The sequence below is a fragment of the Cannabis sativa genome, chromosome 1 (genome assembly GCF_029168945.1).
Source record: "Cannabis sativa cultivar Pink pepper isolate KNU-18-1 chromosome 1, ASM2916894v1, whole genome shotgun sequence".
Taxonomy (NCBI): Eukaryota; Viridiplantae; Streptophyta; class Magnoliopsida; order Rosales; family Cannabaceae; genus Cannabis; species Cannabis sativa.
Window position 1 is genome coordinate 24,331,805 of NC_083601.1, and position 13,708 is coordinate 24,345,512.

Sequence of the window (13,708 nt, forward strand, 5' to 3'; positions counted from 1 at the left end):
TATAAATTAACAATTAACCCAAGATCTATTTGTATATAACATAGAACACAATAATAAGATATAATAATTAGGTATGTGTACCTGATTGATCCATAGCAATTATCTCTGATTGATCCACAGCAGTTACTCCAATTCGATAGTGCAATACTATCAACTAAGTCTTCCTCCCTAGATCTCTAAATCAGAAGCAGTTTATTTTATCTGATTATCAAAAGGTATACAATTGTGATGAGACAATATGTATTTATAGAGTTAGGGAGGGGACTTAGCTACAAAACCCTAGTTGGACTGGGCCTGCTCATCAAAGGCTTCAGTCAACTAGAAAAGCCCACACTTCTGCTTCACCTAGACTTTACTCACAGATGCTAAGCCCATTAACAATTGATCACCAACAACATGGGCTAACACAACAAAGAACTATCCAATCAACCCAAGTTTTAATAAAACCAATAAAATTTAATGTAAGCCCAAATAAAAGTCTAACAAATCTACCATCATAATAAGAAAAAAAAATAATTAAAATTGTATTATTAAACGTCAGAGTGGAAAGATATGGAAAAATTAAACACCATAATTTCCATTTGTTGAATTATATTCTTGATTTTGTTCTTTCTCTTAATTTGTTAATTGTGTTTCGTATTATGTACATTTTACAATCAATTTATTTTTAACCAAATACATGATATAAATAAATTTTAGTAATTTTAGTAAATCAATTTTAATGGAAAGGATGTTAGAATGTGGGGATAAGATGAATGATGTTTCATCTCAAAATTAATTGGTAATGGGAGGAGTAACCCATTCATCTTATATATCACAATCTATTTCCACACATTAGCAATGTGGGGCTAACTCTTAATACACCAATGGATCAGGTTAAAGGAGAGAGAGCGCAAGTATCTGTTTGGATCGGTGGTAATTTGGGCTCACAACAGATCTCAAGTGGCTCTGATACCATATTAGAATGTGGGGATAAGATGAATGAGGTTTTATCTCAAAACTAATTGGCAATAGGAGGAGTCCATTCATCTTATATATCACAATTTATTTTCACACATTAGTAATGTGGAACTAACTCTTAATAAAGGATCTTAATTTTTATTATATTACTTTATTCAATTACAATACATGCGTGTTGAATATTACCAAACAACACTGTAAATTTTGAATCCTATTAAGCATGCATAGCAACAATATTTGCTAATATTGAACAACAAACAAGTTTAAAAATTATTAGATAATTTTGACATTAGAAAAACTCGTATTGATCGATCTAACTATATTAATTTAACGATTATAGAAGTAAACGAATAACCTAATACATAATAAATTATATTATATTTCATATAGTTCAAAAATATTATAAAATCAAAAAGTTTGAAAGCACAATTCTAATAGAGGCCCCATTCTAATAAGAGTTAATATAGCTAGCTTAAGAGTTTAATTATTTAGTAGGCCATATAAGAATTATATTGTATTAAATAACAAAAATAATACTATGTTTGAATAAAATATTATATTGTAGAGTAATTTGCGGCAAAAATACCTAAGTTTTATGCCGAGTAGCAGATTAATACCTAAGTCCTATTTTTGGCGGTATAAATACCTTCCGTCACTACTCTGGAACTTCCGTAGGTACCTCTCCGTTTTTTGAATTGTAATGTGCCAGGTGTCGTGCCATGTCATTAAAATTTATGCCACATCACTCACACCATACATTAAATACCCTCTTAAAATAAAACCCTAAGATTAATTAAACCCTCTTAAAATCAAAATAAAAATACTTAGAAAAAAACCAGAAAAATAAAAAATAAATAAATAGTTTATATAACTCAAACCTAAATAATCTGAGGCTAAACTTTTCCACTTTTCCACCATTGTTGTAAGCTCGAAGGTGACAGTGAGGCAATGGGACGGTGGTTTTGCGATTGTAAACCACCATTGGAAGTTGCGATTCGCACCTCTAAGACGATGAAGAATCCTGGGAGAAGGTTCAAGTGCTGCCCAATCCATAAGGTAGGTTTTTTTTTTTTGCCTAAAAATTCTAGCAGCCCGAGGGGTTTTTTCAAGTGGTTGACCATTGTTAGTGTGTGAAGCTTGAATTTTTGCAATTTTCTGAAACTTTCCCCCTCTTATTTTGGGTGTTGATTGTTTGGTTTTTCAGAGGAATGGTGGGTGCGATTTTTTCGAGTGGGTTGACAGGGAGATGTTTCGAAATTGTGGAGGTGGATGTTGTATCCATGGAGATTGGAGTGGGCATGAAGTTTCGATGGGGTACTGTTCTGTGCATCAACAAAGAACAGCCCCTTGCAGCCATGGAGTTTGTACAAATGGAGATGTTCCTACTCATTGTAGTAGTCATCACAGTCATGCACCTTTGGAAGATTATAATGAAAGCACATCTGCATTTGAAAGGGGAAAATATAATTATTGGATTTGGTTTTTAGGTTGTGTAGTTATAGTTGTACTCTATGTAATGTTGTTCTGAAATGAAGAAGGTTAAGAATTGTACTAGAAACCTTTAATGTATGAATGAATGACTCTTTTATGTATGAATGAATTACTCTTTTTTATTAAGTGATATTGCATGAATTGTGTGGGTTTTGATTTATAATTAGTATTTTACAAAGGGAAATAATCAAAAGATACAACCATTAGGTTTGCATCATCAGATACAAAGTGTGGACAAAAGACATAAATCCCTTCAGAATTGAAATCCTTATCCAAATACACAAAGTTTCAAAAAGACCTAATACTTGTGCTTTTTAAACAAAATACATAACATAGTTTAATGGCATCAAAAGGGTGGACACAAAATGACATCAAGTCCACCAAATTGCCACACATTAAATTAGGTAGATACATTAGGTAACATAGTTAAGGTTAATATGTTAAATTGGCATAAAGTTCACCACATTACAACAAAAAACTTCCATCATAAATCCCTAAATATTTGCATTATCAGAGAGCCTTGCAGCATTATCCCTTTGCCTTTGCTTCATCAACCTTTCCTTTCTTTTCTTGGTTGCATCAGTTGGATTGGCAGATGGTGGTCTCCCCCTTTTCTTTGGCTGAGCAGGCTGTAAAATTAAATTATTAGTTAGACATATATTAATCCAAACATTAAATGAATTGAAAAGCTAATGTATAACTTAGTTTTACATTTCTAAGCATAATAACATAAAAGTGCAAGTGTGAGACAAGTTGGAACCTGCACTAACATAGATTAATGACTCTAACAGGTATAGGGTTATAACAAGTGTCAACCAGTGTAGTTGTTAAATGAGAAAAAATAACCTGTGTAGTTGGATCAGCTTGACACTTTTTTGCATTATGGCCACGAACACCACACCTACTGCATTTGTGAACTTGTCCAAATCTTCTTAAAGTGGTTGAATTTGCTGCTGGTGGTTCATCCACATCTCTCCTTCTCTTCTTTTTTGGCCTTCCTGGTAGGTTTGTCTCAGCTGGTGGTTGAATTGGATTGAGACCTGATCTTGGCCAAAACTGTGGTCCTGGCATTGGGTGTATGACACCTTCATAGGCCTTCACCATCATCTCTTTCTTGTAAAAGTGTGAGACATAATCTTTCACTTGATGCCCTGCTTGCCATATGGTTGCTAATGCATGACCACATGGTATTCCACTAAGTTGGTACCTTCTGCAGCTGCAGGTTTTTTCAATTAAGTTCACAGCATAGCTAACTGTACCAGGACAGTCCACTTGGAAAATTACTTCTGTTGACTGTGTTACTAGACAATTTGAAGCAATTTTCTTGTTTTGCTCCATGATTTTCCATATGTTTCTCCCATATTCCTCTTTCCATTTCTTCACACTCTCTCTTTTCTTTTGAAACCTACACATGAGCCAATATCTTAACTTCTCCAGCAGGGTTATTATGGGCTTGTCTCTAGCCTCAAGTATTGCATTGTTGAAAGACTCACACAGGTTGTTGAGCAGAACATCACACTTGACACCTTCTAAGAAATAGGCCTTTGTCCACTCTGTTGGTGGCTTAGCAGCTAACCAATTGTATGCAGCCTGATTAACTTCCTTGATTTCTGCCATTTTCCTCTCAAACTCTGGTACAGTGGTTGCTCACAGCATTGCCCACAACATCTGCTTCATCAACAAACCAGGATGGTCCTTCTTAAAATTGGAATGAAGGTGCCTCACACAATGCCTAACAGCTGAACCAGTGAAAACCCTCCCAACAGCATTCTCCAAACCTTTCTGCTTGTCACTCATTAGTGTGTACAAATCGTCCTCTCATTGTCTAGATCTTGGTTTAGCGAGTTCACAAAACCAAGTCCAGAATCGATTGTTTCCTTCTCACATATAGCATAGGCAATAGGGTAGATGGCATGCTCAGGATCTATCCCAACAAAGAACCAACAACAAACCCTTGCAATAACCTTTCAAGAATGTTCCATCTAGACAAATCAGAGGCCTACACCCATTTCTGAACCCATCCTTGCAAGCTTTTAAGCAAATGTACACCCTTTCAAACACCCTTTGATCACCTTCCAACTTAGTCTGGATCTTGGCAGTACTACCAGATTGGTTAGCGTATTTGCTTGCAATAGTCATCCAGATTGCATCTTGGTCACCACAGATCCTTCCAACATCTCTAAGGCAATGTTCTTAGCCCCGTAAAAAGTCCATTTACTAACCCCGGAAAATTTAGTGTTTGACACCATCTCCTTGAAGGCCGTGAAGTGCAAACTTGGGTTTAATACGAAAGTCCGGGGAAATGTCTGGCCAAGAAATCAGAATTTGCAAGCCTATTGTCAAGGACTATTCCACATGTGTGCTCCTCTACTAGCTTTTTGACTTGAAAAGTTGACTCATCTGAGTTAACCCTAGATGCAAAAATCAGCCACTCACAACCATTACCTTTACACGTGGCCCTCACTCTTCTTTGGTCATTACTAATGTACTTGAAGTCCCTGTCATTAGCAATAAAATGTTCCCTAAGGGCCTTTCTGAAAACTTCAACATTTGCAAAAATCATCCCTTTCTTAAACTGAAAACAAGCCTTGTCACACTGTGGATTATACTCAGGTCTTGAATTTTTCCTAACCTGACCTTCCTCATCATCACTTGCTAAACTTTGCAAGTCATCTTCACTTTCAACTCCATCTCCTTCACACTCATTACCCTCACCACCTTGACTGCAAAAATTAGTGACACTTGACCACCATTTGCTAGGATCTGTTGGCTTGGCTATATTCCTCTCAGCTTGGACATCTTGCTCATATTCCTCCTCATGAAACTCAAAATCTTGTTCATCATTGGCTTGTTGTGTCCCATTTCTGTCTTGGTGTTGTGATGTTGTTGGGTCAATAACATTGGGTTGGTTTACTGGTATGTCAACACTTGGGTGAAATGGATTGGGATGGGGTGGTATTGGGTCTAATGTAGTGGGTTGAGGTGGTGTTGGGTCAATTGTAGTGGGCTGAGGTGGTATTGGGTCAATTGTAGTGGGCTGAGGTGGTATTGGGTCAATTGTAGTTGGCTGAGGTGGTGTTGTGTCAAATGGTTGGGCCTGATGTGGTGTTGGGTCAAATGCAGTGGGAAAGTCTGGTGTTGTGTCAAATGCACATGGAAAGTCTGGTGTTGTGTCAAATCTGGTAGGCTGAGGTGGTGTTGGTTCAAATGTGTTGGACTCATACATCATTGGATCATTTATGGTGGGTTGGTGAATTCTTGGCTCATCTGTAGGGGTTTGGTATATAAGTGGGTCTTCATCTTCTCTAACAGGTTGAGTATCAACTGGAGGTGCATCTTCCCCTGCATCTTGAATCTCAGGGTCTTCCCATTGTGGTCCACAACCATCAAAGATGACATAGTCATCACTACAATATCCTTCATAATCTGACTCTTCTAGGCCATCCTCATCATCCATATCATCATCCTCATCATCCATATCATCATCCATGTCATCATCCTCATCTTCAGAGGAGCTACTTATTTCAACCACCTCAATTCCTTTACCTTTACCCTTACTGCCTCTTCTATCTTTTCCTTTGCCTATGGGTTCTGGTATGCCCACTACATCAGCCACCACATCAGCATCTGGTGGCAATTCCTCAATCACACAATGTTGAAGCTTGGTTGGTAGCTCTGGAACATGAGGCACAGCAGTTGGGTCATTTTTCCATTCCAATTCCAGTGTCATCTCAGGCATGACCAAATAAACATCCATCTCTGTCCACTTCCTCATTTCCATTTTGTATAGGATAGATTGGACATCTCTATCATCCAAAATTATGGAACCATCTCTCAGAGCTCTATCTTTGGCCTTATACAGCATACCAAATGGCAATTTGTAACCTAGGGACAACGCAAAACCTTCTATGAACACCCTGCTCATCTGCTCCTTATCAATCCTATCAAAGTAATTAACCTTCCCACCCTCATATTTCCTATTACCAAAGGGTGTGAAGAACATGCCCCCATGGTGGATTGCAAGTGTCAAGTAGTCTAAATTACCACCTGTCAAATTCAATTTCAACAAAAAAAATAGGCAGATCACAGGGGAAGCAACTAATTAGCATCTCCCAAACATACCAAACACAAAATTAAGTAAAAAAATTTTGGTCAACTATGGACCCCACTTTCAGTAGGTGCACATGCATAAAGTTGCAATAATAGCAACACAAAACCCTAACCATAAGCTTTAAAGATTCTTATTCTAATTCCCACCAACCATTTGCTCGTGTAGTGTGTTGTAACCCACACCCCCAAAAATAGCATTTCTTTATGTCAAATGGAACAGAAGAAAACAAAACCCATCACTATTAACTGAACAACACTACAAAAAAAAACACCTTTTAATAACAGAGCACACACACTTCCTAATCCCCATCATTTTCTTTTCAAAACCCTATCACACAACAATACTAAAAGTAGGAGAGAACCACTTTCAAAACTGACAAAAGAAATTACTAAAGGAAAACTTACCGTAGTCAGGGGGATCACCTCCATCGTCCCTGTAAAAGGCCATATCGTCGACACTGTCCACAACCACTTCAACCTTCGATCGTCTTCAACCTTGGAATGTTGCGTTTTACAGTCGAACCTTCGATCGTCTTCAACCTTGGGTCAATGTGCGTTCGTCTTCAACTGGAACCCTAACTTTCTCTCGACACTCTCAACAAACTTTGGGATTTTTTTGCAAAAAATGGTAACTGCTCTCTTTTCAGAAACTGAGCAGCAATATTTTGTTTTGTTTTTAATTTAAATGTAAAATTTAATTTTAATTATTTTATTTATTCTTTCCTCATTTAGATTATAAATCAGTTTTAATTAAAAGTTCTTTTTTTTAATAATTTAAATTGCCATTATTTGTGTAACAAATTTAATCTTAGGGTTTTATTTTAAGAGGGTATTTAATGTATGGTGTGAGTGATGTGGCATAAATTTTAATGACATGGCACGACACCTGGCACATTACAATGCAAAAAACGGAGAGGTACCTACGGAAGTTCCAGAGTAGTGACGGAAGGTATTTATACCGCCAAAAATAGGACTTAGGTATTAATCTGCTACTTGGCATAAAACTTAGGTATTTTTGCCGCAAATTACTCTATATTGTATCAATTATTATGACTATAAATTTTCATACATTATAAGTCATGTTATTTAATACATAACAAATGACTCATATTAGCTTGTATTATAATATTTACTGTAATATCCTAGAAAATAAATAATATTTAAATAGACATATTTTATTAAATATGTAATTACTTGGAAAATGAAGTAGGATTACGATCTTACTTAGGTAAATTGTTGAGAAATTATTTAATAAAATACGTTATTTTCGGGCCCGGCAATTGTGAAAATTTGGCGATGTGGTTAGTAATGTCACGACATTAATGAAAGAACTATTTTGAGTACATCTCGGATTAAGTTAGAATTTTATTAGAATGTCGGGTTGGGGAATTAGTGAAATTACCAAAATGCCCTTAGGGTTTCTTTCAAAAAAAAAATTAAATAAATTAGATTAAGGGAAAAGGGGTAGATTAGTAAATTTAAGGTGTTTGAATTTTCTTTTATTTTTAAGCAAAAAAAAATAAAAAGAAAGAAAACCCTATTTAAAGAGTTTCCTTCCAAGGCAAGAAAAACATTTTCAAAATCAACATCAAGCTTCTCTTCTTCTTCTCCTTCTGCCGAACCCTAGGAGCAGCTGGAAACCAGGTGAAACTCATCTTATTTCATCCACTCTTGAGCTAATCTAAGCCCTAGAAGCTAGCTAAGTGAAGGTATGATTTTCTACTCTTCTCTTGATTGGTTTTCTTGAGTTTAGTTTAGGTTTTGGTGAAGGTTTTCAATGAATTCTGAGCTGGGGTATAAACTGAGGGTAAGGTAGGTTCTTAGGGTTGATTTGGAACTTGTTTGAATGAAAATTGAGTGAGGTTAAGGGCTGTTTAATTGAATTGGTGTTGAAAGTGATGTTTAGTGCAAATTTTCAAGTGAGATGGTGATTTTGAGTTAAATGGTGAATTGTGATTAAATGATGTGTTGAATATGTTATACTTGGTATATTGAACTGTTCTGGAAATGCAATTTAGGTCTGAAATGGTTTTGGTTCGAGATGGGGAAGAAAACCCAGAATTTTTTTGATTCGACGACAGAACCGGTCGACCAGGTTGGTTGCAGTGTACGAACCGGTCGGCCGATTCTGACGAGGAAAAATTTCTCGGGTTTTCTCCGAACCCTATTTTGGCTCGGGACTGAACCTCGTACCTGCCTTTGAATGTTTTTGAGTTATTTGAGTTATGTTAAAGTTGGTTAAGGCTAAGTCTAATCGGTTTTAAATTAGGGTTTTAATCTGGAAAATATCAAGTTAAGGTATTCATTTGAGTTTTAATTATCGTGACATAGGACCGGGATTGCCTAGCTTGTTTTTCCACTCGGTTGGCCCGTACTCTTAATTTCTGAACCAAGGTAAGAAAAGTGGTAAGCACTGTATGTGGTTAAAGATTAATGGTTGAATGGAAGTGGCCTTGATTATTATCAAGATTTTGATTAAATGTTTATTAAGCCTAGGTTATGACCTAGGGTTGGAAACAGTTATTACCGTTATGAGTAATTACTCTTGAAACCGCGGTTAGGTTTCTTACTTATCGTTTGCTTTATCGGGCAACGATAGTGACATATTCAGCTCGTATGTGACGAGTGGTATAAAGGGGTACTTTATTAAGTACCAGGAATGTGTAATGTTTAAAGGAATGCTTATTATATTGAATAGTGAGTAAATATGATGGCATGAGATTAAGTTGATAATCATTTTCTTTCAGTTATTGTTTTGATCACTTTCTTGCTGAGTCTCTGTGACTCACGGGTGCTTTATGGTGCAGGTAAAGGGAAGGCTAAAGTTGAGCAACCATGAGTTTGTGGTCGCAGCAGCAATGTACATACCAGCCGCAGTGACACGGCCCAGTAAACAGGATGCTCTATTTTGATTGTATTTTGGAAATATAAAGTTTATGTTGTAAAATACTTTGAAACCAGTTTGTGAATATTTTGAAAATAGGGGAACCCCGTAGTCCATATTACTTATCTTTTGTTAAACAGTTTAAAAGTTGAATTTTAATTATCAAAATTTAATTACCCACACTTTAAGTATAATTACATATTATATAAATATCAGTATTTTATTAAATTGCACACACGTGGCGTCCCTGTTGGACAGGGCGTTACAACATGGTATCAGAGCGCCAAGGTTTTTAGATCCTGAAGACTGGTTTGATATGTACATTGGCTGCAAGGACCTGATCGACTCATGGTTTAGTAAGGTTTAAGTTGAAAGATAGCTTGTTAATTTTCTAATTAACTGATTATTTGAATTATGTTGATATCAGAATGGTGTGGGAAGAATTATAATATATGGAAATACTTATCAGTATTGTTATTACCTGGAATGTGATCGCAGGTGTATAGTTATTCACCCGAGGCAGACTGGTAGGGGTACCCGCGAGCTAGCTGGGCTCGGGGCTGCCGGTGAGGGTGAGAACCCTTTACCACCACCTAACTGGGAAGAGTTATATGCTGCAATGCAAGAAACTATTCAGCAGCAGGGTGAGCAAATCAGAGAATTAAGAGAGCAGCGAGCTCAGCCTGCTCTAAACCTTAATCCTGATCCTCTGGCACCTCTGGTAGTGTCACCGGATGCAGGGAATCGTTTGGAACCATTATATGAGCGGTTCAGGAAGTAGAACCCGCTAGTGTTTGAGGGTGGTGCTGATCCACTCAAGGCGGAGCAATGGATGAGTATGATAACATCCATTTTTGATTTTATGCGAGTTGAAGATAATGACCGGGTCAAGTGTGCTACTTATATGTTGCGAGATGATGCCCGTATTTGGTGGGAGATTGTATCTAAGGGTCATGATTTGAATAACATGACTTGGGAAGCCTTCCAGGCCTTATTTTATAAGAAGTATTATAATGAGTCTATTCGGGCAGCAAAGGCAGAAGAGTTTATACGGTTAACTCAGGGTAGTATGACTGTGACGGAGTATGCCACTAAGTTTGATCGACTGGCAAAGTTTGCCTCAGATGAGGTGGCTACTGAAGCTGCTAGGAAAGCAAAGTTCATTCGAGGGCTGGATGAACACATCGTCCAGGATGTGATTGTTGCTTCTAAACAACCGGGGGTTGGCCGAACTTATGCTCAAATAGTTGAGTTGGCCTTAGTTTCTGAGGGTGCTGAAGCTCAGATACGAAAGAAAAATATTGCCAGAAGAGATTCATGGAAGACACAGCAGGTGCTGGTTCAGGTAGGGGTACTGATCCCGGTGACCGCATGAAAAGACCTAGTGAATCATCCGCGGCAGGCCCAAACAAAAGGTTCCAGGGTATCCAAGGTTTCCGTCGTGGTGGAAACGAAAACTGGCGGACTTTTCCTGAATGTCCGAGGTGTAAAAGGCATCACCCGGGCGAGTGTCAGGCCAGTGCCTGTTTCCACTGTGGAATGGTGGGTCACATGAAGAGAAATTGTCCACAATTGCTACGGCTAGAGCAAAAGAAGGATGATACACCCGCTCCTGCCCGAGTGTTTGCTCTTACTCAAGCTGAGGCTGATGTTACTTGGGAAATGAAGTAGGATTACGATCTTACTTAGGTAAATTGTTGAGAAATTATTTAATGAAATACGTTATTTTCGGGCCCGACAATTGTGAAAATTTGGCGATGTGGTTAGTAATGTCACGACATTAATGAAAGAACTATTTTGAGTACATCTCGGATTAAGTTAGAATTTTATTAGAATGTCGGGTTGGGGAATTAGTGAAATTACCAAAATGCCCCTAGGGTTTCTATTAAAAAAAATAAAATAAATTAGATTAAGGGAAAAAGGGGTAGATTAGTAAATTTAAGGTGTTTCAATTTTCTTTTATTTTTAAGCTGCCTATTATTTTTTTTTTAAAAAAAAAGAAAGAAAGCCCTATTTAAAGAGTTTCCTTCCAAGGCAAGAAAAACATTTTCAAAATCAACATCAAGCTTCTCTTCTTCTTCTCCTTCTGCCGAACCCTAGGAGCAGCTAGGAACCAGGTGAAACTCATCTTATTTCATCCACTCTTGAGCTAATCTAAGCCCTAGAAGCTAGCTAAGTGAAGGTATGATTTTCTACTCTTCTCTTGATTGGTTTTCTTGAGTTTAGTTTAGGTTTTGGTGAAGGTTTTCAATGAATTCTGAGCTGGGGTATAAACTGAGGGTAAGGTAGGTTCTTAGGGTTGAATTGGAACTTGTTTGAATGAAAATTGAGTGAGGTTAAGGGCTGTTTAATTGAATTGGTGTTGAAAGTGATGTTTAGTGCAAATTTTCAAGTGAGATGGTGATTTTGAGTTAAATGGTGAATTGTGATTAAATGATGTGTTGAATATGTTATACTTGGTATATTGAACTGTTCTGGAAATGCAATTTATGTCTGAAATGGTTTTGGTTCGAGATGGGGAAGAAAACCCAGAATTTTTTTGATCTGACAGCAACCGGTCGACCGGTTGGTTCTGGTGTACCAGAACCGGTCGACCGGTTACAGCAGGGGAAAAAATTTCTCGGGTTTTCTCCAAACCCTGTTTTGGCTAGGGATTGAACCTTGTACCTGCCTTTGAATGTTTTTGAGTTATTTGAGTTATGTTAAAGTTGGTTAAGGCTAAGTCTAATCGGTTTTAAATTAGGGTTTTAATCTGAAAAATATCAAGTTAAGGTATTCATTTGAGTTTTAATTGTCGTGACATAGGACCGGGATTGCCTAGCTTGTTTTTCCACTCGGTTGGCCCGTACTCTTGATTTCTGAACCAAGGTAAGAAAAGTGGTAAGCACTGTATGTGGTTAAAGATTAATGGTTGAATGGAAGTGGCCTTGATTATTATCAAGATTTTGATTAAATGTTTATTAAGCCTAGGTTATGACCTAGGGTTGGAAACAGTTATTACCGTTATGAGTAATTACTCTTGAAACCGCAGTTAGGTTTCTTACTTATCGTTTGCTTTATCGGGCAACGATAGTGACATATTCAGCTCGTATGTGACGAGTGGTATAAAGGGGTACTTTATTAAGTACCAGGAATGTGTAATGTTTAAATGAATGCTTATTATATTGAATAGTGAGTAAATATGATGGCATGAGATTAAGTTGATAATCATTTTCTTTCAGTTATTGTTTTGATCACTTTCTTGCTGAGTCTTTGTGACTCACGGGTGCTTTATGGTGCAGGTAAAGGGAAGGCTAAAGTTGAGCAACCATGAGTTTGTGGTTGCAGCAGCAATGTACATACCGTAGCATGATGACACGGCCCTGATGAAACAGGATGCTCTATTTTGATTGTATTTTGGAAATATAAAGTTTATGTTGTAAAATACTTTGAAACCAGTTTGTGAATATTTTGAAAACAGGGAAACCTCGTAGTCCATATTACTTATCTTGTGTTAAACAGTTTAAAAGTTGAATTTTAATTATCAAAATTTAATTACCCACACTTTTAGTATATTTACATATTATATAAATATCAGTATTTTATTAAATTGCACACATGTGGCGTCCCTGTTGGACAGGGCGTTACATTTACTAAGTTCTAGGGTGAACCCTTGCCCGCCCTAACACCATCCCCAGACCCTGGATCCAAACCCAGACCCCCAGGATGTCAGACCCTGGACTCGAACCCGAACCCCAAACCCGGACTTGAACCTGTACCACGAACCCGGACGCAAACTTGAACTCAGACCCAAAAGTTGAACTTGGACCCAGACCTAGAGTTGGACTCGTACCTTGGATTCGGACCTGAACCTGACCCAGACTCAACCCCAACCCAGACCCCGACCCCGACCAAGATCCAACCCCGAACCCTGACCCGGACCCCAAACCCCGACTCGAACCTGAACTTTGGACTCGGATCCTGAATCTCGACTCGGACCCGAACCTTGAACTCGGACACTACTACAAAAAAGAGTATTCATGACAGTTTTAAAAACGCTTGTTTTAGGGAACCGTCACTAAAAAAATTAAGTGAGTGTTTAAAACTGTCGGGAAAAATAGGATATTCTCGACAATTTTAAACTGTCGGAAGGTATAGGCGACGTTTTTTAAACGTGTCTTAAAAGGGAATGGCTTACGGTTTTAAACCGTAGGCAATTCTCATGCTTCAATTTTACGCGTTTCGGATCTGAAATGTCATTTCCCGCATCTTAAATTTCAAATT

At 37.6% G+C, this 13,708-nt stretch overlaps 2 protein-coding genes across 2 annotated transcripts; one reads left to right on the forward strand and one right to left on the reverse strand.

The window, feature by feature from the left end:
• Nucleotides 1-1,654: 1,654 nt before the first annotated feature.
• On the forward strand, nucleotides 1,655-2,579 carry LOC133029150 (uncharacterized). Its single transcript, XM_061101630.1, has 2 exons — nucleotides 1,655-2,016; nucleotides 2,165-2,579. Exons 1-2 carry the CDS (start codon nucleotides 1,909-1,911, stop codon nucleotides 2,486-2,488), a joined length of 432 nt encoding a protein of 143 aa, XP_060957613.1. The 5' UTR covers nucleotides 1,655-1,908; the 3' UTR covers nucleotides 2,489-2,579.
• A 366-nt stretch (nucleotides 2,580-2,945) lies between these two features.
• Nucleotides 2,946-4,068, reverse strand: LOC133033107 (uncharacterized). The gene is made up of 2 exons (XM_061107727.1): nucleotides 3,298-4,068; nucleotides 2,946-3,080 (listed from the first exon to the last, which is right to left on the reverse strand). The coding sequence occupies exons 1-2, from the start codon at nucleotides 4,066-4,068 to the stop codon at nucleotides 2,946-2,948; spliced, it is 906 nt and encodes a 301-aa protein (XP_060963710.1).
• Between the last annotated feature and the right edge of the window lie 9,640 nt (nucleotides 4,069-13,708).

Excerpts from the sequence above, each read along its gene's own strand:
- LOC133029150 (XM_061101630.1), top strand. The coding sequence starts at position 1,909 with ATGGGACGGTGGTTTTGCGATTGTAAACCACCATTGGAAGTTGCGATT. Across the intron at positions 2,017-2,164 it reads AGTGCTGCCCAATCCATAAG|AGGAATGGTGGGTGCGATTT; the intron begins GTAGGTTTTTTT and ends TTGGTTTTTCAG.
- LOC133033107 (XM_061107727.1), bottom strand. The coding sequence starts at position 4,068 with ATGGCAGAAATCAAGGAAGTTAATCAGGCTGCATACAATTGGTTAGCT. Across the intron at positions 3,081-3,297 it reads AAGCTGATCCAACTACACAG|CCTGCTCAGCCAAAGAAAAG; the intron begins GTTATTTTTTCT and ends TTAATTTTACAG.